Genomic DNA, 25,884 nt, shown 5'->3' on the forward strand with positions numbered 1-25,884 from the left:
AGAACAAAACACAGAAATGACAAGAACCAAATTTATTTGTCTATTGCATAATTTAAAAAATAATAAAATATTAAATATGTTTTATAAGAAACACACATTTTCTTTTATTTCAAATAAAACTAAATACGATTTTGGGGTCGCAATATATAAATTTTTTGATTGAAATTTATAGCCAAATTCAATTAATTATTTAATTGAATGAATCAAATAGTTGATTGATTTTTGTCGCGAAATTAATTAAAATTTTAATTGATTCAATTAAAACTGTGATTGAATTTTGTGTTAAAAATCAATCACGTTTTTAATTGATTCAATCACACAATTAATTGATTCCATGATAAAAGTCAATTAAATTTTTAATTGAAAATCGTGTTGGTTTTCAATCAAAATGGGTGATTGATACTATCATTTTCGCGATTGAAGACATTTCAATTACAAAAATGATTGAATCTGCGATTTTCGTGATTGAAATAAAAAAAAAATGTTTGTGTGTACTACATTGTTTAACAAAATTTTCCTAATTCTCCAAGCGAATTTAAACCCTTATTACTGGCTCGTGTATAATTTTTATTATTAAATATTTCTATTATCGGTAATGAATAAATGAATAAAGGGAATTTAACTAAGCTGGATTCATAGCAATCAGAATTATAAAACTTTAAAGAGTTTTTAGACAAAAGAACACCTTGCAATGTTTAAGTTTCAAAGGAATTCCACATTTTATGTTTATTTATATTGATTGCTTTGAAATTTCTTTCTACATTGGAGACGGTTGAGAGCAAGCTACATATAAATGGCCATATTTTGAGATTAAAAAAGCTTGTTTACATTACAACTTATGAAAATCGTTAACTTATAACTACATCACTTTGAAAAATCGTCCAATAGTCATAAAAAAACGTTAAAAAAACACTTGTGTCGAGCATTTTAAAAAATCGTCAACTCATAACTACGTTGTTTAAAATCGTCAGAGGCCAAATTTACCATCAAAAATCGTCGAAGTTGGCACCATTGGCTGGATCCTGAGCCGGTTGCCACAGTTGGTAGAATTCTGCAAAAAATGGTAAATGTTTTGTAGATTGGTAGAATACTTGATTTTGGTAGATTTTGCAAAGGGGTACTTTTCTATAGAAATAAAATTGTGTCAAAATGTTCTATAGAAGTAATGTTTTAATTAAATTTGTTTACTTCGGCTCGAGGTCATGTGAATAAAAACAGATGTTGTTGTTTTTGTTAGTTGTAATTTTTATTTAAAAATATCCAATATTTCGAGACATCTCCGATGCTCGTCCTCAGGGAAATTAATTTGGAATTAAAAACAATGATCTTTTTCACAAGAGAGTATATTTACAACAGTTGTAAATATATTATCTTGTGAACAACTGAACTAAACAAATATAATTAACAATTTAAAGATCAACTATCAAAAAACAACAAAATAATATTTTGACAAAATTTTCTATAGAAATAAAATTTTGATAAAATTTTCTATATAAATAAAATTTTGAGAAAATTTACTATAGAAATAAAATTTTGATAAAATTTTCTATAGTAATAAAATTTTGATACAATTTTCTATTGAAATAAAATTTTGATAAAATTTTCTATAGAAATAAAATTTTGAGAAAATTTACTAGAGAAATAATATTTTGATAGAAATAACATTTTGACAAAATTTACTAGAGAAATAAAATTTTGACCAAAATTTACTATAAAAATAAAGTTTTGACAAAATTTACTATAGAAATAAAATTTTGATAAAACTTACTATAGAAATAATATTTTGACAAAATTTTCTATAGAAATAAAATTTTGACAAAATTTTCTACAGAAATAAAATTTTTACAAAATTTTCTATAGAAATAAAATTTTGCAAAATAAGATTTTTATAGAAATTCTAAAAACAAATTGTCCACATAAAGATTTAAATATACGTACACTTTTGCAATAGTCTTTAAATTTGATATTATGTAATTTTAGCACCTTTTGGCTTTGGAAAGTACATTTTTAGTACTTTTTCGTCAACATCATTTATCATCCCTGACTGGAAGTCGCTCGCTTATTTTCCAAAGTCAGCAAAAGAAATATAGGGAGGGAAATGGTACCAATTTGTAGCATAGTAGTACCTTGTAATTTCCTAAAAATAAATGCATCTTGCCCCACGTACGGCAATAGAGAGAAATTCACCACCTGCGCTATCACATTGAACTTGTTGGGTTGTCATCTATATACCGGATCTGGATAACCCTACCCAGCAAATAAGAGACTTCAGCACTAAGAGTTTAGTTGCACTTTTTGGTATACAATAAAGTAGGCAGTACATCCACACTGCATGAATCGGTGACAATAACGTAAACGAGTAATGAAACTCGTTTATGATCATTCGTTTACGTTATTGCTGTTTTCCATCACGCCAACAATGGTATACTCAAAATTATTATCACTTCTGAACATTATTTTTATGAATGAGAATGAGCAATTATATCAGCGCTATGTAGAATCTGCTCTAAATCGGGACATAGGCCACAAACATCAGCGCTGATTCGGTTGTTTTGTAATCAGTTGGTACTGCCTCTCTCCCTTACAATTCCATTTTTGCTGGGTAGTTTTGAAATCTTCCAACTGACAGCTCTATCGCAAAACTTGAAAGCTTGGAATTCAATCGTGAACATTATCGTGGGATTTTTTATTACATCTTTCGATGTAAATTAACTGAACAACAGTATATCGATGAACTTAATACAATTTTTGGCGATGGAGTTCCATCAAGGAACAGTGTATATCGATAATATGGTGAATTCAACCGAGTTCGTACCCAGCAAAAATACTTCTGCAGTAAGAGTTTATTTGCGCTTTTTGGTATACAATAAAGTAGGCAGTGCATCCACACTGCATGAATCGGTGGCAATAACGTAAACGAGTAATCAAACTAGTTTATGATCATTGGTTTACGTTATTGCAACCAATTCATGCATTATACATGCATGAAAGGTTGTGCTGATTTCCTTCACACCAACAATCCTAAAAAATAGGAAACACAAATTTATATATCACTTCTGAGCAATATTGCTATTAAAATTAGCAATTATATCAGCACTATGTAGAATCTGCTCTAAATCGGGACATCACCCACAAAAATCAGCGCTGGTTCAGTTGTTTTGTAAGCAGTTGGTACTGCCTCTCTCCTTTACAATACTGCTGAAATAGTGCTCCATTTTTTGCTGGGTAGTATTGAAATCTTCCAACTGACAGCTCTATGGCGAAACTTGAAAGCTTGGCATTTAATCGTGAACATTATCGTGGGATTATTTATTACATCTTTCGATGTGTACTGAACAACAGTACATCGATGAACTTAATACAATTTTTGGCGATGAAGCTCCATCACGGACCAGTGTATATCGATGATATGGTGAACTCAACCGAGTTCGTAGTTCACTCAAAGTCGAATTTCCTGAAGGTCGTCCAAAATCAGTTGTTGTTCCGGAAATCATTGTGGCCTATCGTGAGATTGAGACAACCTTAGGCATTAGTGGAACCGGTAAACATTCATTATTATATAAACATTTCACCCTTAAAAAATTTGTTGCGCATTGGATCCCACATAATTTAATAATCGCTAAAAAAAGACTCTTGTTGATTGGTCGAAATAAACGTGACTTTATCAAGATGCAATCTGGAAAAATCGGCGAGATTTGTACTGATGATATGTTCTGGATAGCTCATACAAATGTTGCATCGAATACTAAAAGAAAACGAGTTCAATATGAAATAATTATTACCCACTCTGGTAATGAAATACAATTAGAAACAATGCACAAAATATAAATAACTTGGGCACATTGTAAAAATAATTTTTTAATAACAATTTTTAGTAGCTATCGCAATGGACGCGATGAACCTTCAATAATATGCAATAATTTATAGAGAAATAAACCCAGAGACAGCATATAAGAGAAATCAATATGATGAGCATACTTAAGTCGTTTATGGTTGCAGTTATAAATATATATACACACATACAAATATATATAAAATATGTATGTATCTACATACATACAAAATTACAACGAGAACGAAGACTGATTGCCCATCATCATATAAATTTTAATGAAGACAACTCAAAATGCCTACACATCATCATATTGGCCCCCAGTGATGATGACGATAACAGCACCAATGGAGATGTTGGATCTTGATGATACATCACAGACACAAACAATTTCATCAACGACGAAGATGACAACAACCAAAATGTGAAATATAACCAATTTAAGGCTAAAATAACACACTAATTGGGGAATTATATTTGCAGAGATGATGGCTGACAGAGGATATTTATCCATTTCGTTGTATAAGGGAATTTATTTATCATAGTTACACACACACACACTCACTCATCCATAAAAAGAAAATAGCAAAGTTAAAATCCCCTTTAAAAATTCCTCTCCTTTAAAGGGAATGCAAAGGAAAGAGATAACTAGACATTTAAAAAAGGCGTTACCATAACTGTGAGAGGTTTTGTGAGGTATATATGAAAATGGGAGATATTTGACAAGAAGAGTTTTACTACTACCATAGAATTTAACGGTGAGTTTTTACTATCTGTGTCTCTCTTTATCTCACTCTCTCTGCGTAGAAAATGAAAGAGAGACCACAATAGCATATGAATATAAATCCCTTGTAAACGGTGGTATGTAGACGATTTGCTTGCATTGATGTAGCCAACAATCAAAAAGGATAATTTAATTGAATTGCAGCAGCAGGACTACTCATGGTGGTGGTGGTGGCTGTATGTATGCTTGAGATGTATATGATGCAAAAATCTGTGTTCAAGTACTGATGAAACATTTGTGGTAGATTTGCCTTTAAATCACTGTTAATGCAACCGTCAACGAGCAAACAACATAATTTACTCTTCTTCAAATGATTTAAACGGTTAGCGGGCAACAAAATCCATTACATAATAATAATATCCTAACAATTAAATGCAATCAACTAAAAACAACTACAACACTGTGTACTAAAAATATGTCCTTAAAAATAAGTGAAAATACATCCAACAATATAATATCAGATAGTAAGAAAACTTCTCCACAATCTACATCTTCTAATAATTTAATGGCAAAATTACCGCAAGGTATCCAGCATCATCAGCAATCGACGGCCATGCATCAGCATCAAAGTCCTCCAACAACAATGGTGGTTTCTTCGAAAACTCCTTTTTCTATAGAACATATTTTGTGTCAAAATTTAAGTAACTCTAATTCAAGTAATCAAAATAATAACAACCACAATAATAATAATAACAACAACAATAATAACGGTGCAATAACAAAATTTAAAAATTCAACAATTAAATCTTCATCTCAAAACACAGTGAAATCTTCATCCAATTCTGATACAGTAAATAATAGTGATAAAGTAAAATCATCATCATCACCAACATCACTGCCTTCAAATGATTATAGCAGTCAAATGAATGCTTTGAAAAATCCTTTAAATGGCCGCCATGAACATGAGGAATATCAAAGGATTATCAATAGAGAAAGGTATGTTCAAATTCTATGGTTTGAATCGTTGAATCACCTAAACTGAAAAGCAAACAGAGTTTAAACATTTTCGGGCCTAAGAAGCAAGAAATTACACTTCGGACAAATTTAAGACACAAATCGCTTCGTACTTTACACTAGGACACAAATCTTAATTTATTCGTTTTATCCATAACTCCAAATTCCCAATTTAAATTCGCCTTCAAGTGTAAATTATGAAATTGTTCAAGTAAAAATAGTCTTTAAAATAAAGAGTCATCAAAATAAATTTTTTTTCATCAAAATTCTGCACCAGAGAAATTCAAAAATTAATTCATTTTTGATGGACATGACATCGGCGAACTCTTGAATTTTTGGAACTTCAATGGCGTTAGTCCAAGCTCATTTTTCAATATCCCAGCAAAAAAAATTAAAGTTGTTCCACAAACATATCTTTTAAAGCGCATCCCCCATCAATTCTTTTCAACTTCCGATACAGTCCTTTTTGGACAAGTATTGGAGAGTACGCAATTAGGCTATTTTAAAGGGAAATTTTAGTTTTGGACATTTAAATTTTACAACAAAAAAATTGAAAATCAATAAAAAAAAAGTAAAAAAATAATAATAAAATAAATAAAAAAATTAATTTCATTCCCGCTGGGATTTGAACCTGTGCCGTTTGACTTTTTTCACTTCCATGGAAGTTCTTTTGAGAATAAAATAAATAAAAAAATTAAATTTCATCAGGTTTTGTGGAACGCCGTTCGCACTCGGCTATAAAAAGGAAGTCCCTTGTCATTGAGCTTAACATGAATCGGGCAGCACTCAGTGATAAGAGAGAAGTTCACCAATGTGGTATCACAATGAACTGAATAGTCTAAGTGAGCCTGATACATCGGGCTGCCACCTAACCTTACCATCAGGTTTTGCAAATTACTATAATTTTTTAAGTTTTGTTGATTTTTAATGGAAAAAATATTTTTATATGAAAATAAGTTTTTTTAAGTTTTGTTGATTTTTAATTGAAAAAATATATATTTATATAAAAATATATGCTGAAAATAACAAAATAAAAACGATGTATAACCAAAAAAAAAACGATTTTTACGAAAATATTTGATAAAAAATTGTCGCTGTAGAGATTTGAATCAAAAAGGATGATATGATAGCGTTCTCTATTTTTTCATTCATAATAATAAAGAACATCTCAGGAAGTAGTTAGAATGTCATGCCGTGGTGTCATATTAGGTTCGTATCACAAACATTTGAATAGACGTTCTGCTGCATCGTGTTCAATGGCGTTTGTGGCTGAATGTGCTAAAACGTTCTGTTATGGTTCCAACAAACCAAAGTTCACCCCGGCGGAAGCGAAGAAATTTTCAATTTGTAAAAATTAGATAATAAAATGTTTAAAAAATACTGATAAAAATGAAAAGAGAAATTGGAGAAAAATGTTTGTTTTCTAACCCTGGAAAGTCATCCTTATTTTTTGTACACTAACGTCATCCGTCGCCTATTTGCAGCGTGAGCTAAAATGAGAAACAAAATTGAGTTTATTATTTTACTCAACTTGTTTTTAATTAGTATAAAAAAATTAATAAATTTGTTGAATTAATATAACATAAATTTATCATTTCCCAATCGTAACAAAACGCATTTTAGATCGAAAATTAAATTACTCGTCGTCATTTTAACGAAGGATGACTGTCTAGAGTTAAATGTCTTCATCCAAATTAGCTTTCAAGGCAAAACTTCTAAAGCCACTCACAAAAAAATTTTTTCTGATTCAATCACGAAATTAATTGATCCAATTAAATTTTAATTGAAATGTCTTCAATCACAGAAATGATAGTATCAATTAAAAAATTAATTGAAGGTCAAATAAAAAGTTAATTGATCTAATTAAAAAATTAATTGATACTATTATTTTTGTGATTGATTTTTGTTTCAATTAAAAAATTTGTTGAATCAATTAAATTTTTAATTGAATATTTTTTAAAACTCAATTAAAATTTTAATTGGAAAAATTTTCGTGAAATTTTTTTGTGTGCATGCAAAGGATCCAAAAATGGAATACTTCCGTCCTATGACAAGCTCACGTAAAATTCATTGGAGATGATCCGAATCACAAATCGGGGATCCAAACTACTTCTTTTGAAGCTCTTTTTTGCTGGGATATTTTGCATCGGTTCTCGCAATATGTTAAGCTCACGAACAAGTTTTCTACCACTAGAATAAATCTGTCGGCTGTCAGACGAGCTTATCAATTGTTTATGGTTTCCTTCTACAATAAAAACATGACAAACTGTGTTATTGGAACGCAAACGACTGAAGGTTTATACGAGGCTGAATATGTGCCAAATTTAAAAGGCCTAGTAGGTCTGGGGCTTTTAATTTACCAAAAAAAGTCTTTGGTCGATTGCCAATTTCCTGCAAAAGAGTTGGGGCACCTTGTTTGCAAAAATCCCATCAATATTAATTTCGGACCACAGTGTTTCCAAATCCACAAAGAATGAAAATCGAGTTATAAATACCAAGCCAGACTCGGTCAGACATTCAAAAAATGTATTACTCCGGTATTCCACAAAGTAACTCTCTTGAAGGTTCAGACCAGGAGTAGAAATTTGAGAGCGAGAACAAATGTTCTAAAGATAGATGTGACTAACTTTAGGCATCAGCTATAACTGTTCAAAGAATTACCTTTAACTTTATGCTTGCGTACAAAACCACGATGAAATTATCGTCTAAATATCTTCACACAATTAAAAAAACTTAACTTCAATATTGTTGTTTTGATTTCAGCTTAAAACCATGCGTTGTCTAAACTACAAGAGCAACTTAACCAACAGAGATAAAGTATCTTTGTCAAATTTATTTGAGCAAATCCTTTAAACTGCAAGGTGGTTGGAAGGACGGCTGTTTCGGAATTATAACATTCCTCATTTGCATCCTCTACTTACAGCAAAGCTATCAACCAATTATCAGAATAAATTGGGGTAATTCACTAAACCCAATGTAAATTTCACTTGAACCTCACGAAACAAGGTATCTACCTTCATTTAACGATTTCGGCATTGTACTCCAGAAAAAGACGCGGTATCTTTAAAAAACTATATATTATGGAAGCAACCGAACTCTATATATACACTCAAAAAAAGTTCACTTGGATCCAAAGATGTTGACCTTCATTGAAGTGAAAATGCAAAGTGGCAGAGGATTACACTGAAAAAACAGTGAACCCTCCACGAAGAAAAAATGTTGGTTAATTTTAGAAAATCTAGATTATTTTTAGAAAATTTTAACTAAACAGTATTACAAACGCTGACATCACGACGATATCACAAAAATAAGTAAATATTTTTCGACAAAATCAAGAAAATTTATTTGACATAATTATTCTTTTTTTCACTTCTTAAAGAAAATTTTCTAGTTTGAAGGAAAAAATTGGAGTTAAAGATTGCAAGAATGTCTTTAGTGTCATATCAAGTTTACGATGGACGCATTTGTAGTAAAACTTAAAGAAATAATGAACTATTTTGTGAGAAGTCTAGACAATACATATGTATTCGAGATATAGGACAATTTTAGTAAAATTTACAATTTTTGGTACTCAGCAGTGGCGATTTTGCAAGGATATTGGTTAGATCCCGCCAAGATATGTGGTCAAGTGTGGGTTGTGATATATTATTTGGTCTAGTCGGGCTACTTGGAGCCTTATTTAAAACTCATCCGTTCTGTGGAAATTTTGGCATTGCAGTGTGTAGGATATGGCTAAGATATGGGAAAATCATCACAGAATTTTGTGTAAAGTGTGAGAATTTTGGCCATATTTGTATTCTCTGAGGAAACTATCCAGTCATTTGGAGGAAAATCCCATTGAAAATGGGTCTAAAATATGAAAAAGTCTACCATATTTCCCCAACTCTGGTGTACGTATATATGGGAGCTATATACAATCTGAACCAATTTTGACTAAATTTGACATGCATAGTTAGAATAATAATTTTGCTATCTATGCGAAATTTCACGTAAATGGGAGTATAATTTTGGCCCCCTGGTCATATGAGTGCAAATCGGACGGTAGATATATATGGAGCCATATCTAAATCTGAACCACAATTACCTATACTACTAAACGTACTCCTTGTGCGAAATTTGAAGCAAATCACGGCAAAACCCTGGATTTTGAGGCCATATAAGTTCAAATCGGACGATATATATATATATGGGAGCTATATCTAAATCTGAACCGATTTTGACCACATACAATAGTATCGTTAAAAGTACCGCTTGTGCAAAATTTGAAGTAAGTCAGGGCAAAACTCTGGCTTTTGAGACCATATAAGTCCAAATCGGGCGAAAGATATATATGTGAGCTATATCTAAATCTGAATCGATATTAACAAATTTGACACACTTAACGATACTATTAAACGTACCCCTTGTGCAAAATTTGAAGCAAATCACGGCAAACTCTGGCTTTTGTGGCCATATACACTCAAAAAAAAGTGAACTCTCTATTTCACTAAAGCCAATTTAACTTTTGTTTAGTTCATGGAATTATTATGTTTGGAGAAAGTTTCCTCTACTCTAATAATTTTTTGTGTACGTTAGTTAAATTAACTAAAACCGAGAAAAAAATATACACAAATGAAGGATAAAGATTAACTAAATTCGTGTCTTCCACAAAATAGTTCATTATTTCTTTAAATTTGTAAATTTTACTACAAATGCGTTCATCATGAACTTCGTATGTCACTAAAGACATTCTTGCAATTTTGAACTCCAATTTTTTACTTCAAAGTACAAAATTTTCTTTAACAAGTGAAAAAACTTAATTATGTCTAATAAATTTTCTTGAATTTGTCGAAAAATATTTACTTATTTTTATGACATCGGCGTGATGCCTGCGTTTGTTATACTGTTTAGATAAAATTTTCTAAAAATATTCAAAATTTTCTAAAATTAATCGAAGTTTTTCTTCCTGGTGGGTTCACTGTTTTTTCAGTGTAAGTTCAAATCGGACGAAAGATATATATGGGAGCTATATCTACATCTGAACCGATTTGGCTGATATTTTGCAAGATTTTCCAGATTCATAAAATATTTGGATGTACGGTATTTGAAGAAAATGGGTTGATAAACACGCTAACTATGACCACATCGGGGATAAATATATATGGCAGCTATATCTAAATCTGAACCGATTTTTTCCAAAACCAATAGCGATTGTCTCTGTCCCAAGAAACGGCCCTATGCCAAATTTGAGGACGATCGGTCTTAAATTGCGAGCTGTACTTTGTGCACAAAATTACATATACAGACAGACGGACAGACAGACGGACATCACTAAATCGACTCAGAATTTAATTCTAAACCGATCGGTATACTAAAGGATGGGTCTATGACCACTATTTCTTGGCGTTACATACAAATGCACAAACTTATTATACCCTGTTCCACAGTAGTGAAGGGTATTGGTGAAGGGTATAATTATATATTGCCATCGGCAATACCACAATGCAAAGTCGTTAATAGGTTTTCAAATTCTAGGGGGGGGGGGCTAAAATTGTTCTGGGGTGGTCTAGGCCCCCTCCCCAGAGAACTGGGACCACTAAACTTACATTTTAGGACGCGTCGTGGACTCATCCCAAAGGACACGTCCTGGGACACTTTAGCAGGAGCAACCCATAAACAGGTCCTCAGGAACCAGTCTCGGACAAACTCTTAGACATCTCTTTCAATTTGGGCTCCTACACAGAGAATACATATTGGTTGTGATGACCGAATTTATTGCCAACCTCCTTTTGGCAGTTGCAGCAACTATCTGCTGGCAGTTGTGATACCCGATAAATTCGGTCGACTCAATCGAATTATGGGAAATATAACCAATACCATATATGGAGTTGGTTGTACTAGACGATGCAATTGATCGTTACTCCCTTCTTATTTGGTTGTATTACCCAACTTTATTAGCACCTTAACCGAATTGAAAATACATTTTCCTCAAAATATTGTATTTTACATTTTTAAAAGATGGAAAGATACATAAAATCACACTATACCTAAATACAATACATTGATAACAATTTAACAAAAATTGTCACCTTTAAAAGTACCCGCCGCCAGCTTGGATTGTTGAATTGACAGGCAATGGGAGTTAAATCTGGGACTCTTAGTACATTAGTACTTATAAATGGAGTCCAAACTGAGCACATAGAATAAACATGGGCCAACATAGCCCATTAATAAGAATCTACTCTACATGGTCACATCTTGTGGGGTTTCATAAATAAAATAAAGACGTGGAGATGGATTTTTCCATTAGAGGCCCTTTAAAGTCGTTGCATGATTTATACTTTTGCCCTTTAACACAAGAAAATTGTTCCACATCTAACACTTTATATAACTCGATCTCCATTTGATCCCAAAAAATTAAAGATGCGCATTGTTTATCCGACACGTAGCATTGATTATCCTGATGATTGCGCGAGTAGTTCGTGAAAATATACGACAGACAGTCCACCGAGGATTTAAATAATCTTAGAAACGACTGAAAAATATTCAGTTTTCAGTGGTTTTTATATTAAATTATAAATAAAACACGTTTTCCTTCCACATTGAATAATTGATAATAACAATATTGACATTTAAAAATATTTCCAACGGAATTCGGCTGTGACTATCAATTGTAAGGGCTGAATACTAAATGACGGTTATGAAGGTTTTATAAGGTAGGTTGTGCGTATCGAATTCGATCAAAATTTTTCAAGAGAGAGGCAATTAGTTCAGACAACCATTTGACTTGTATTTCAAACAACAATCTATAATAATAAGCGCCAAAAGGTAGAAGGAATCAAATAATGGCTGTAAATAAAGTAAATAGATTGACACAACTGTGGTTTCATTCTAAATGCAGAATTTTCATTACAACAATCGATTTTCAACCAATATCTTCTCTGTGTGTAATCGAACCCGAAATGAAAAAAAAACTTTTGAAATATGTCGAACAAAAGGTTATTCTGATAATTGTATTTCACTAACGGCCATTTTCATATAGCTCCGTTAGGCTTTAACTCCCAGTTAACGGAAAGAAAAATGGTAATATCTTCTCTCCGGTGAACTTTAAATGAAAAATTTTCAGCGGTTAAGTTCCTAACCAACATATGGAATAAATAGGCAAGATTACAGATATGTCTATAGCACGGTTTAAAAGTTCGTTAGCTAACGTAGCACTAACAGAGGTTCATGAAAATGGGGGTAAATGTGAAAATTGCAACTAACTGGAGCAAAGGTACCAGTTCTGTGATAGGTCCGTCAGTGGCAATTTGCACCAATTTCCCGTAGGGTACTTTTAGTTGCTTTATTGTAAATTGATTGTCGAGTTATTTTGATGTCTATTTGTTTATTCAATTTTATGAAATAAAACATTAGTTGAACCTATAAGTTCAGTCTATAAAGTTTTAGCTAGGGGACTATATCCCCCCTAGGAAAATTGTCTAGCTACGCTAATGACTGCAATAATGTCAAGTAAAAATTAAAATAAAAAAGTCATCGCGCGAAGTGGAGGACAATATAGTTTCCTTAACTAATAATGGGTTTTCATCGCGGAAAATAGCCAAGGAACTAAATATAAGTCAGTCTGTGGGCATTCACCAAAAAAAAGTAAACTATTTTATAGGAAGAATGAACTACTTCGCGCGAAAATTGAACTATTTTGTACATGTTTTGAGATTTCCACGAAGTGTTGTTAAAACCAGAAAAATTTAGTACCATGTTGTACTTTTTAACTGTTGTTCTCGAAATTACTCCCTCTCCTTGAAGAAAAAATTAACTAAAAGTAAATAAGAAAATCATTGGCGCCAAATCATGACCATTTTAACCATACAGTAGTTCATTCTTACTACTTTTGGAAATCGTACGAAAATGTTCATTTGTTTTAGTTAAAAATGAACTTATGTGTACGGTCACTGAACTTTATACTCGCGTTTAGTTCATAAAATGTTTCAGACATACTTAAAAAAACGAAAATTTCATTGGACTGTGGAAAGTTTCGCAAAAAATAATAAAATAGAACTAGAAACAAATAATTGTACTGAAAACAAGTTAAATTTGGTGTTCGTCCAAAAAAAGGCGAAATACTACTCCCAAAGAGCAAACCAGAGGCCGCCGAAAACTGTTGGCAGAATGAGGCAGAACAAGTCCGTAACGCCGAAAACCACTACTGTTGCCAAAAATAAGTAAGTTAGTGAATGGACTGCAAGACGAGCATTCCACAACATTGTTTATGTTTCAGCTGTAAAAAAAAATAAACCTGCATTGTCCGAAAAGAATCAAAAGGCGCGAATGAGGTTTGGAAGAGAGCATAAAAATTGGACGACAGATGATTGGAAACGTGTTATCTGGTCAGATGAATCAACATTTGCCAATCGGACGGTTAAGCAAACTGTGAAGCATGGTGGTGGAAGCAGCATGGTTTCGGGCTGCTTCACTTGGTGGCACATTGGGCCATTGCAGAAAATTGATGGTATGTTATAATGAAGAAGGAAGACTACCTCGCCATTTTGCAGACTCATCTCCCGAGTTTTTTTAACAGGAGTGCCTATCCTGAAGAAGAAGTCGTATTTCAACACGATGGTGATCCGAAGCATAGTGCAAATATAGTGAAAAAATGGCTTAGTGAGCAAAAATTTCAAGGATAAAAATATCGCAATATAAAAGATACTTCACAGTAAACAATATCTTCCTAATTTCAAACAAAAACTTTAAACTAAAGATGAAAAATCCTCAAAATATGTATCAGCCTATATTTGAAGCTTTTTTATCCTTAATCGAAAGTCACAGTTCATTTAAAGATTATTTCTTCCAATACTTAGTTCATAGACTTGCGACTTTAACGAGGAGACGAAAATTTCAAAGATTCGTGTCCTAAATTTAAAGAAAAAAATATTTAAATCAAAGATTTGTCCTTAATATTGTGTAAATTACGTGTCCTAAATTTTAGTTTTCATAATCCTACATATTAAGTCAAAATTTTTTCAGTGTACCCTTACTTCAATTTTGAGCTCCTTTGGCAGGAAATCAAAACCAAAATAATTAGCGTAAGAACAAAATTTTAGATTTTTAAGTGTTTCTTTTTTTTAATATGTCTAAAGAACGTGGAAAATTTTATAAGTGAGACATCCTAAGTTCCATAATAAGAAACCTAGATTTAAAACTTGGTTTTCAAATTTCTTTATTTTACGAAGCCACCATTATTGACTCGGAATCTGAATCGAAATATCAAAATCCTTGAATTACCTCTTTTACACTTGTTTTAAATTAAAAAGGCTTTCTTTAAAGTAAGTTGACTTTTCTCCATTTCAACGATATTGAATTTTACGAAAAAATTTCAGAGAATAGTATCCCCAAAAATAATTTAAAAACTTCTTTAAATTACTCACTAATATAATGTTAGTATTTTGTCCTACAATATAAGGCACACAACCTTAGCTAATAAGTAAATATTCTATTATGGCCAAAAAAACTAAAATTTTTATGTACACTGAAAAAAAGCATGCCCGGTTTCAAAAATTTAGTCTTTACTTTAAAAATTTTGGTATTGATTCCGAGCCAAAGAAGCGGAGAATAAAAGTAAGGATACTTGTAAGACACAATTCTCTTTTAAATTTGGGTTTTGTATACTTGCTTCTAGGAAGCAAATTTTAATTTTTCGCCTTTAAGGTGGGTATTAAGTTCGAGTTTTTTCACTAAAGTGAAAACTAAATCAATAAAAAAAGGAATAAAATTATACATATTTGTTGCAGATTTTACTATAACTTGATGGGGAATAGCCCAAAGCAAGTTTTCACAAAGTTTGTATTCCTTAAAAAGTATTGTTAAAGAAAAGTAATCGTGAAAAAATGGCTATTTTAGCGGCTAAACTCGAACTTAATACCCACCTTTACAGTTTTTTTCTTCATATGCTATGAAAGTCCTTTAAAAACGAATTAACGACAACTTTATTTTCCAAATTAAGACTCGACTTCCAGTAGTAATTATGCTATGTTTCAAGTAAAAAACGTCTTAAAAATAAAGTATTTGAACGATTTTGTGCTGTAGTCAAGATGCAAAAAAAAAAAAACAAAAATTAAAGACAATTTCATAAAATTTAAAGATTTTTTTTATATATTAAAGTCAAGTTGACCTTAGCCCAAAAATTTTTTCTTTCATGTTATGATGCCCATTTTCAAGTGAAATCACTTAATTATAAGGACAATACGACTTCATTGAAAAGTTCATCGACTTTTGGACAAGGAAAAAACTTTATATTGAAGAAATGCGTCTTCTATGCTAAGCTAAATTTGCATTTGTATTTTAAAGACATGAAATCTTTGACCTCACGACAATATTTTTTCAGTGTATATTAATCCTTTTATCAATTTCTTTACAGGTCTTCAAAATCGGGCGAACGGCATGGCTCTACAACAGCAACAACCCATTCATCGCATACACCAAACTCAAATTCGTCTTCTATGCATCAGTCACTCAACTATCCCACAGCAGCACCGCCTCCTCATCATCCACAGGCAACTGTTCCAGCACATCCACAACCTCATCCACCGCCTCCACCACCACCACCTAGTAGTGTTTTATATCCAAGTGCCGCATACAGTGATCATGGTTTCCTGCAAATGACTTTGGGCTATTTATCACCATCATCGGGTGCTTACAAATCAGTAGATCCCTATTTTCTATCACAAGGTAAGCAAAAACAAAATCATTTGACCAAGAACAATTGCCCATGGTCAAGAATACCAAAAAAAAGGAGTGTTTATATTGACACATATGATGTGGGTATTTAAACTTAATTAACACTCCCACAAGAATGGTAATGGGATATTGGCCCTCATTCCATTCCATTCTCATTCAATTGACCCTAAAAACTTTCAATAATTCAATTATTTGTGGTAACTGTAAACTATGGCCGATTCAATGATTTCATTTTGTTCTATTATCTATTGTTTGTCGTCGTAGCTGGTCTCTTTGGTGGTAGTCATTTATTTGCTGGAGGTTGTATGCCCGAATTGGCCTTAGGTCTTGGCATGGGTGTCAATGCTTTACGCCATTGTCGTAGACGTAAGGCTCGCACTGTTTTCAGTGACCCTCAACTATCGGGTTTGGAGAAAAGATTCGAGGCCCAAAGGTACTTATCAACGCCCGAACGTGTAGAGTTGGCCACATCGTTGGGTTTGAGTGAAACCCAAGTGAAAACATGGTTTCAAAATCGTCGCATGAAACACAAGAAACAACTGAGGAGAAGGGATGTAATGAATGGTAAGTGGATTAGATGTTCATTAAAAAATGTTCAAGTTATCTATGCAATCAAATTACTACGGTTAAGTAAAGAAAATAATTGTAAAATATAAATAGACTGAAACTTTTCTTTAGACCTCATAATTAACACTTTTGGAACATAAACAAAGAAACAATTTTAAAATATTGACAAAATATTCTATAGACATAAAATTTTGAAAAATTTTTCTATAGACATAAAATTTTGACATAATTTTGTACAGAAATAACATTTTGAAAAAATTTCTATAGAAATAAAATTTTGACAAAATTTTCTATAGAAATAACATTTTGACAAAATTTTATATATATAAATAAAATTTTGACAAAATTTTATATAGAAATAAAATTTTGACAAAATTTTCTATAGAAATACAATTTTGACAAAATTTTCTATAGAAATAACATTTTGAAAAATTTTCTATAAAAATAAAATTTTGAAAAAAATTTCTATAAAAATAAAATTGTGACAAAATTTTCTATAGAAATACAATTTTGACAAAATTTTCTATAGAAATAAAATTTTGAAAAATTTTTCTATAAAAATAAAATTTTGAAAAAGATTTCTTTAGAAATAACATTTTGACAAAATTTTCTATGGAAATAAAATTTTGACAAAATTTTCTATAAAAATACAATTTTGACAAAATTTTCTATAGAAATAAAATGTTTAAAAAAATGTCTATAGAAATAAAATTTTTAACAAAATGTTCTATAGAAATGAAATTTTGACAAAATTTTCTATAGAAATAAAATTTTGACAGAATTTTCTATAGACGTAAAATTTTACTTGGTTGTGTTTATAGACCCAACCGTGGGATACAAATAGAACCCATATATAGACATAAAATTTTGACATAATTTTCTACAGAAATAAAATTTTGACAAAGTTTTCTATAGAAATAAAATTTTGAAAAAATTTCTATAGAAATAAAATTTTGACAAAATTTTCTATAGACATTTTGAAAAAAAAAATTCTATAGAAATAAAATTGTGACAAAATTTTCTATAGAAATACAATTTTGACAAAATTTTCTATAGAAATAAAATTTTGAAAACATTTTCAATAAAAATAAAATTTAAAAAAAAAAATCTTTAGAAATACAATTTTAACAAAATTTGCTATAGAAAAAATATTTTGACAAAATTGTCTATAGAAACAAAAGGTTTAACAAATTGTCTATAGAAATAAAATTTTTAACAAAATGTTCTATAGAAATAAAATTTTGACAAAATTTTCTATAGAAAAAAAATTTTGACAGAATTTTCTATAGACGTAAAATTTTACTTGATTGTGTTTATAGACCCAACCGTGGGATACAAATAGAACCCTTAATTACAATCTTAAATATCATTGTCATATACTGATATAATTATCGTTGGTGATTTCAACTGTAATCTCCTAGTTGATAGCAGCCTTACGGATCGCATGTTAAGGTGGGTATTAAGTTCGAGTTTAGTCGCTAAAATCGTCATTTTTTCACGATTACTTTTCTTTCATAATCCATTTTAACGAATACAAACTTTGTGAAAATTTGCTTTGGGATATTCCCCATCAAGTTATAATGAAATCTGCAATAAATATGTATTAGTGAAAATTAGCGGCTAAACTCGAACTTAATACCCACCTTTAACTCTGAATCTACACTCAGTAAATATTACAAATCCTACTCATTTCTCTGGTGCAACAAATACCCTTCTAGATTTAATGTTTGTTAACAAAATACATAACGTTCTTTTGTATGACCAGTTAATGGCTACTGCTTTTTCTAAGTACAACGCAGTCTTCATGATATACGACTTATCTCTCACCATTCATAACCAAAACCTACCCCGACTTCAAAAGAATCGATATTAACCAACTAAACAATATCATGAACAGCATTGATTGGAACTCAATATACACGATGGAGCAAGTTGATGGCCAAATAAACTTTTTGAAAAATTGTCTTAATAACATATATAACATATGTGTGCCGAGGGTCAGAAAACTTATTACACATCAACCTCAACCATGGTTCAACTGCACTGAAAAAAAGCATGCCCGGTTCCAAAGATTTTGTCTTTACTTTAAAAAATTTGGTATTGATTCCCAGCCAAAGAAGCGGAGAATACAAATAAGGATACTTTTAAGACACAATTCTCTTTTAAATTTGGGTTTTGTGTACTTGCTTCTAGGAAGCAAATTTTAATTTTTCGGTTTCTCAGCTTATTTTCTTCATATGCTATAAAAGTCCTTTAAAAACGAGTTAAGGACAACTTTATTTTCCAAATTAAGACTCGACATCCAGTAGAAATTATGCTTTGTTTCAAGTAAAAAACATCTTTAAAATAAAGTTTAGAAAAACATGTCCTAAATTTGAACGATTTTTTGCTTTATAGTCAAGACGCAAAAAGGCAACAAATTTAAAGACAAATTCATTAAATTTAAAGAATTTTTAGCCCAAACATTTTTTCTTTCATGTTATGATACCCATTTTTAAGTCAAATCACTTAATTATAAGGACATTACGACTTCATTGAAAAGATTATCGACTTTTGGACAAAGAAAAAAACTTTATATTAGACAAATGCGTCTTCTATGCTAAGCAAAATTTGCATTCGTATTTTAAAGACATGAAATCTTTGACGTCACGACAATATTTGTTTCAGTGTGTCATATCAAAAGGCTTATAAATCAAAGAGATATCTTTTATAAAAGATGGAAACAATTCAAATCTGCAGAACATTTGTCTATTTTTAAAAAGTGCAAGACGAGAAGTTAATAAGGCCATTCAAAACGCTAAAACCCAATACTATAGCGAAAAGTTCTCTAGTGCAGTGAATAGCAAATTTAAATGGAAAGAAATTAGGAACATTGGAATTGCCAAAAAATCTTTAAAGTGTCCCACAGGCATAGATCTGAATGCTCTGAACAACCTTTGGGAAACCTCTTCACAACAACCTGGGAAACCTCTTCACAACCAATGAACAACATTTCCTTTGAATACAATGATCCAGAAAAGGCTAATTCTTTCGCCTTCCACTGTGTTAATCGAAACGAAGTTTTAACTTGTTTCAAAAACATTACTTCAAATGCCATGGGGGCAGATGGTATCAGTCCGAAACTCATAAAAATGCTTTTACCCAATCTCCTTCCGTAGTTCACATATGTGTTCAATAATATGTTGACTAAATCAATCTTCCCTGCATCATGGAAACGATCACAGGTACTACCGATACCCAAGATTAATAGACCTATTTCTATATTGCCATACTTATCGAAAGTACTTGAAAAGATTATGTATCAACAGATGAGCATTTATATCGAATCCTCGCACTTATTTACACAACGACAATCTGGATTTAAGCCAAAGCGTAGTTGCATCTCTGCTCTTATAGATGTGGTTGAATCTGTGAGGGAGAAAATAGATGATAACCAAGTGTCCACTCTTGTCCTGCTTGACCACAGCAAAGCATTTGACACTGTTAATCACACAATTCTTATTAATAAACTGGATAAACTACCCAACAAAAAAATTTGGAAGTTCTTCCAAAGGCACAACTTTAAAAGCACTTCCACAAGATGTACTCCCAATGATGTTCTTTATTTTAACTACACAGGAAGTTCTTTTCATTCAATTTTTTATAACACACTTTTTTCATATTTTTAATGGGTAATTTTAACTTTTTTTGTTTCAAATTGGTGAAAAACAGTTTAAGAATTCATAAAAAGGATAAAAATTATTTAAATTTTGTCGAAAAAAATGCTAAATCCAATCCGAAAAAAATTGTGAATTTTTGAAAATATTTGAGGTTAAACGTTTCAGACAAGCGTTAGAATCCATTAAAAATTACAAAAAATTATAAAAATGATTTATTTACCAAAATATCACAGAATTTTTTAATTTACATCCAAAACATTGAATTCCGATCACACCTAAAGAATTGATGCAAATTCAGTGCACCGGCTATTGAAATGGAGGACTTCCGTCCTATGACAAGCCCATGTTAAATTCATCGCTTCTGCGTCAATTTTTCACCACTTCCGGATCCAAAAAGAACATTTTCATTACTTTTTTGGCGACGCTTTTTTTGCTGGGTATTTTATTTTTCAAACACAGCATGTAAGCTATTACAATCGTATCTTTCGAATCGTTCTCAATATGTTTACTGTGAAAATACTCGACCTAGCGAAATGAAAATCTACAGTGGAGTTCCACAAGGATCCCTTTTAGGACTTTTTTATTATTCTGTATTTACATAAATGATTTGCTAAACACCCTGAAATATTGTGATTTACAAATATATGCAAACGACATTCAACTCTACGCCAGTTCTGAATTCGGAAACATCACTTCGCTGTATCAGAATGTAAATCATGATTTAAATGCAATATATTCATGGGCTTAACTCTCAACCCGAAAAAATCTAAATACATTGTGATTTCTAAGCGTAGACAGCAGGTAAGTTCGTACCATGATTTATAATTAATGATACGGTTTTAAAACGAGTCGATACTGTACTAAACATTGGAATAACGTTCAACAAGGAGCTAACTTGGAGCAACCATATTAATAATATAGTCGGAAGAGTTAACGGAACCTATGGGCTGTCAAAGGCTCCACACCCCAAAATATTCTTACACTTTTAGCTAATGCTTATATTATCCCAGTTCTGCTATATGGCTGTGAAATATATGCAAACTGTAGTGCTGCTGACTTCCATAAACTTAAAGTCGCCTTCAATAAATTCGCAGAAGATAAATAAATAAAATTTTGACAAAATTTTCTATAGAATTAAAATTTTTACAAAATTTTCTATAGAAATAAAATTTAAAATTGTGACAAAATTTTCTATAAAAATAACATGTTGACAAATTTTTCTATAGAAATAAAATTTTGACAAAATTTTCTAAAGAAATTAAATTTTGAAACAAAAAATTCTATAGAAATAAAATTTTGACAAAATTTTCTATAGAAATAAAATTTTGACAAAATTTTCTATAGAAATAAAATTTTGACAAAATTTTCTATAGAAACAAAATTTTGATAACATTTTCTATATAAATAAAAATTTTAACAAAAGGTTCTATAGAAATAAAATTTTGACAAAATTTTCTATAAAATAAAATATTTAACAAATTTTCTATAGAAATAAATTTTTTAACAAAATTTTCCATAGAAATAAAAGTTTGACAAAATTTTCCATAGAAATAAAAGTTTGACAAAATTTTCTGTAGAAATAAAATTTTGACTTCTAAAATGAAATAATAAGACATTTCTTTTATTTTTAAATCGGATTCTACTTGAAACATAGCATACTTCGTACTTTATGTCGAGTCTGAAGTTGGAAATTTAAGTTTTCGTTAATACGACAATAATGCACACGAAGAAAAAACTGAAAACGAATGAATTAAAATTTGTTTCCTAGAATCGAGTACGCAGAAGTCAAATTTAAAAGACAGCTAACAGATTTCTTCGAGTGAAAAATCATTTTATTGTTGACAAGCATACAAAAGTTGTTTGAACTTTTTAATCAGAAATAAAATTATTTATGATGGAATTTAAGTGCGATTGTTTTATATGTTGCTTGAAAACCACAAGAGGCTATAGTTAGGTTAGGTTAGGTTAGGTTAGGTGGCAGCCCGATGTATCTGCTCACTTAGACTATTCAGTCCATTGTGATACCACATTGGTGAACTGAAAGAGAGAAGTTCACCAATGTGGAGGCTATAGTTAGAGATCCTCCAGCATTTTAAAACGTCCAAAAAGTGGACGAAAAACGGTGACAACACCAGAAATTATACGAAAAATGAAGACTAGATTTGATCAAAATCCAAGCCGCATTGGTAGAAAACTTGTTCGTGAGCTATTCGCACTCAGCCCGCGCAAGAATGGCTTAAAAATGAAGTTTCCCGCTTCAGAATGGATATCAAACTCTCAGGATCTCAATCCGTTGGAATTTTGCGCCTGGACCATTTTGAAGAGTAAGGTTGAAACTAAAAAATAAAAAAGTTTTGATCATCTCAAGACAACTATTCGCGTTAGGAGAATATTAAATTTGTCTAAAATTTTATTGCTCAGAAAAAGAACTTTTTATTCAGTATAGTCAACATTTCGGCCACTTTTCTTTAGACTTGTATATCCTTGTCCATTGTGGCATATTTAACGACATCTTAGATGGTAGAGCTACCAATATTAGACAGGACCTTGTCTTGATAAATCCAATGAGAACAGTTGCTTGGTATTCAATATTCCCGACCCCCCATGAAACAATTAAGTAACAAATAAGTAATTTTCGTAAACTCCAAGATGTTCTCGCTCCTTTTCACTTTTGTTAAATGCATTGTCCATTTCTGTCTTCTTCTTGCATTCCTAACCAGCAGCACGAAGATAGTAGTAATTGTTCATAAAACTTTTTAATAGGAAAATTCAACTACAGCCAAAAACTTCAATTGACCTCCTTAGGAAGAGGAGCAAACTAGCTTCCTCAAAACATTGTCCAACCACAAATTGAAAACTTTTATGGATGGAACAAAAGAAAAGCAACTTTCTTAAGAAAACTTTTGCACTCTAAAACTAATGAAAAGGCTAAAGGCCATTTATTTTTTACTAAAATATGAAAATTTTCTAAATTGAATTAGTCTAGAAATTTTTCGTTAAGAATCTTATAAACTAATCGGAAATTTTCTTCATTTTCCAATTTACAGAACCAGTTGACTTTTCACGCTCCGAAGGAGGAAGTAGCAATTCAAACAATAATGGCGGTGGTGGTGCTAATAAAAATGTTTCCTTGAATTCATCATCATCGTGTTCGCCATCTTCGAATTCGTCACAAGTCTCATTGAATATAACCAACACCAGCAGTGGAACAAATTCAGCCAATGGTCTGGGAGAGAATGCCAAGGCATCAATATTGCATTCAAATGCCATACCTACAACATCGCAACATCATCCGCAGCTACCACAACAGCATCACAATCATCATCATCATCATCATCATCATGGGCCACATCATTCCTCTCCCCATTCACATCAGCTACAAATGTTACGCAGCATATCCAATGGCCAGAACATAGATGCCAATGGCCTAGTGGGTGGTTTTCTAAACAATGACTATTCCACAGATGATTATTCTGATTTAGAGGATGAGGATTTGGATGACGAAGAGGGTAGTGATGTCGACATTGTCGGTGATAGTAAACTCTATCATTTAACGTAATACTATGTAGGAGCTACAGGAGCTGGTGCGGGTAATGATGCTATGGGCACAGCAGAACCTCTGGCTTTGAAAGCCGACGATATTTCTAATGGAAATTTGTAAATAAAATAAAATTTTTGCCATAAAAAAACTTATCATTCACTTAATATGATTAGGAATTAATGCAATTAAATGTGTTTATAAGGTCGCCATAGATAATGGACGATTGAACGAAGAGCGAGTGTTGTCTAGTCATTTTAGTCATAATTATTTTATAAATTTAGACAATACGAGGGTTGTTACATATATTTCTGCTTGTTATTAAATATTTTGTACTAAAAAATAAAAAAATGTCATTAAGCCAAAAATAGAAAATAGCATCCCTCGTATTGTCAACATTTACAAGTATGCAAATAAAACAAAAACCAAACAAAAAATATCATAAAAATTATGAAACTTCCACGTTCAATAAAATATTTAGAGTAGTTTGTAAAACGTAGTCCATAATCAAAATAAACAAAAAAAAACAGAATACGATATAAACATTAAAAATTTGTTTCATTTTCAAAGTGAGACAATGTCACGTATTGGCACAGTATATTAAACTTTAATTGAACTTTTTGAAATGTGAACAATTCCTTTTGTGAGAATAGAAAGTCATCGAAAATCTTTAGATCTCGTGTATAAAGCAAATGCATAAGGAAACTATGTCAATCAGCTGAGGAAGAATGCATTCAATTGTATCCCAAAAAAAAAACACAAGCATTGGAGAAATATTTATATTCAACAAACTTTCAAACATTTTTAAAACGAATGAGCTTGTTGTTAAATTTTAAAAACCCATTACACACGAAAATTGTTTTTCAGATTCAATCACAAAAATTAATTGATCCAATTAATTTTTTAATTGAAATTTCTTCAATCACGAAAATTATAGTATTAATCACAGTTTTAATTGAGCGTCAAAAAAGACTTGATTAAAATATTCATTGATTTCATGAGCAAATTTCAATTAATTTTTTAATTGATTCAATTAATTTTTAATTGATGTTGATTACAAAATCCAATTAAGTTTTTAATTAAAAACGAAACTATTTTTAATCGCTATACTATATTTCAATCAGTTTCTATAAGTATTTTTAATCCTTTTTGTTTGATTCAATTAATTGACTGTTTTAGTTTGATTAATTAAAGGTTAATCGTATCAATTCATTATACCCTTCATCTCTACTGTGGTCAATTAATTTTTTAATTGATTCAATTAATTTTTTTAATTGATGTTGATTGCAAAATTCAATTAAGTTTTTAATTAAAAAGGAAACTATTTTTATTCGCTATACTATATTTCAATCAGTTTCTATCAGCATTTTTAATCCTGTTTAGTTTGATTCAATTAATTAACTTTTTTAGTTTGATTAAAAGGTTAATAGTATGAATTCATTATACCCTTCATCTGTACTGTGGTACAGGGTATAATAAGTTTGTGCATTTTTAGGTAACGCCAAGAAGGAAAAGTCTGAGACCCATCGTTTAGTATACCGATCGTCTTAGAATTAAATTCTGAGTCGATTTATATATATATATATATATATATATATATATATATATATATATATATATATATATATATATATATATATATATATATATATATATATATATATATATATATATATATATATATATATATATATATATATATATATATATATATATATATATATATATATATATATATATATATATATATATATATATATATATATATATATATATATATATATATATATATATATCCCCGATCTGATCATAATTGGCGTGTTTATCAACCGATGTT

At 30.8% G+C, this 25,884-nt stretch overlaps 1 protein-coding gene across 1 annotated transcript; it reads left to right on the forward strand.

Moving 5' to 3' along the window:
* Positions 1–4,894: 4,894 nt before the first annotated feature.
* On the forward strand, positions 4,895–24,540 carry bsh (brain-specific homeobox). Its single transcript, XM_075294049.1, has 4 exons — positions 4,895–5,552; positions 15,964–16,274; positions 16,548–16,847; positions 23,557–24,540. Exons 1-4 carry the CDS (start codon positions 5,032–5,034, stop codon positions 24,066–24,068), a joined length of 1,644 nt encoding a protein of 547 aa, XP_075150164.1. The 5' UTR covers positions 4,895–5,031; the 3' UTR covers positions 24,069–24,540.
* The last annotated feature ends 1,344 nt before the right edge of the window (positions 24,541–25,884 follow it).

This window comes from Haematobia irritans, chromosome 2 (assembly GCF_050003625.1).
Source record: "Haematobia irritans isolate KBUSLIRL chromosome 2, ASM5000362v1, whole genome shotgun sequence".
In the NCBI taxonomy this organism is placed as follows: domain Eukaryota; kingdom Metazoa; phylum Arthropoda; class Insecta; order Diptera; family Muscidae; genus Haematobia; species Haematobia irritans.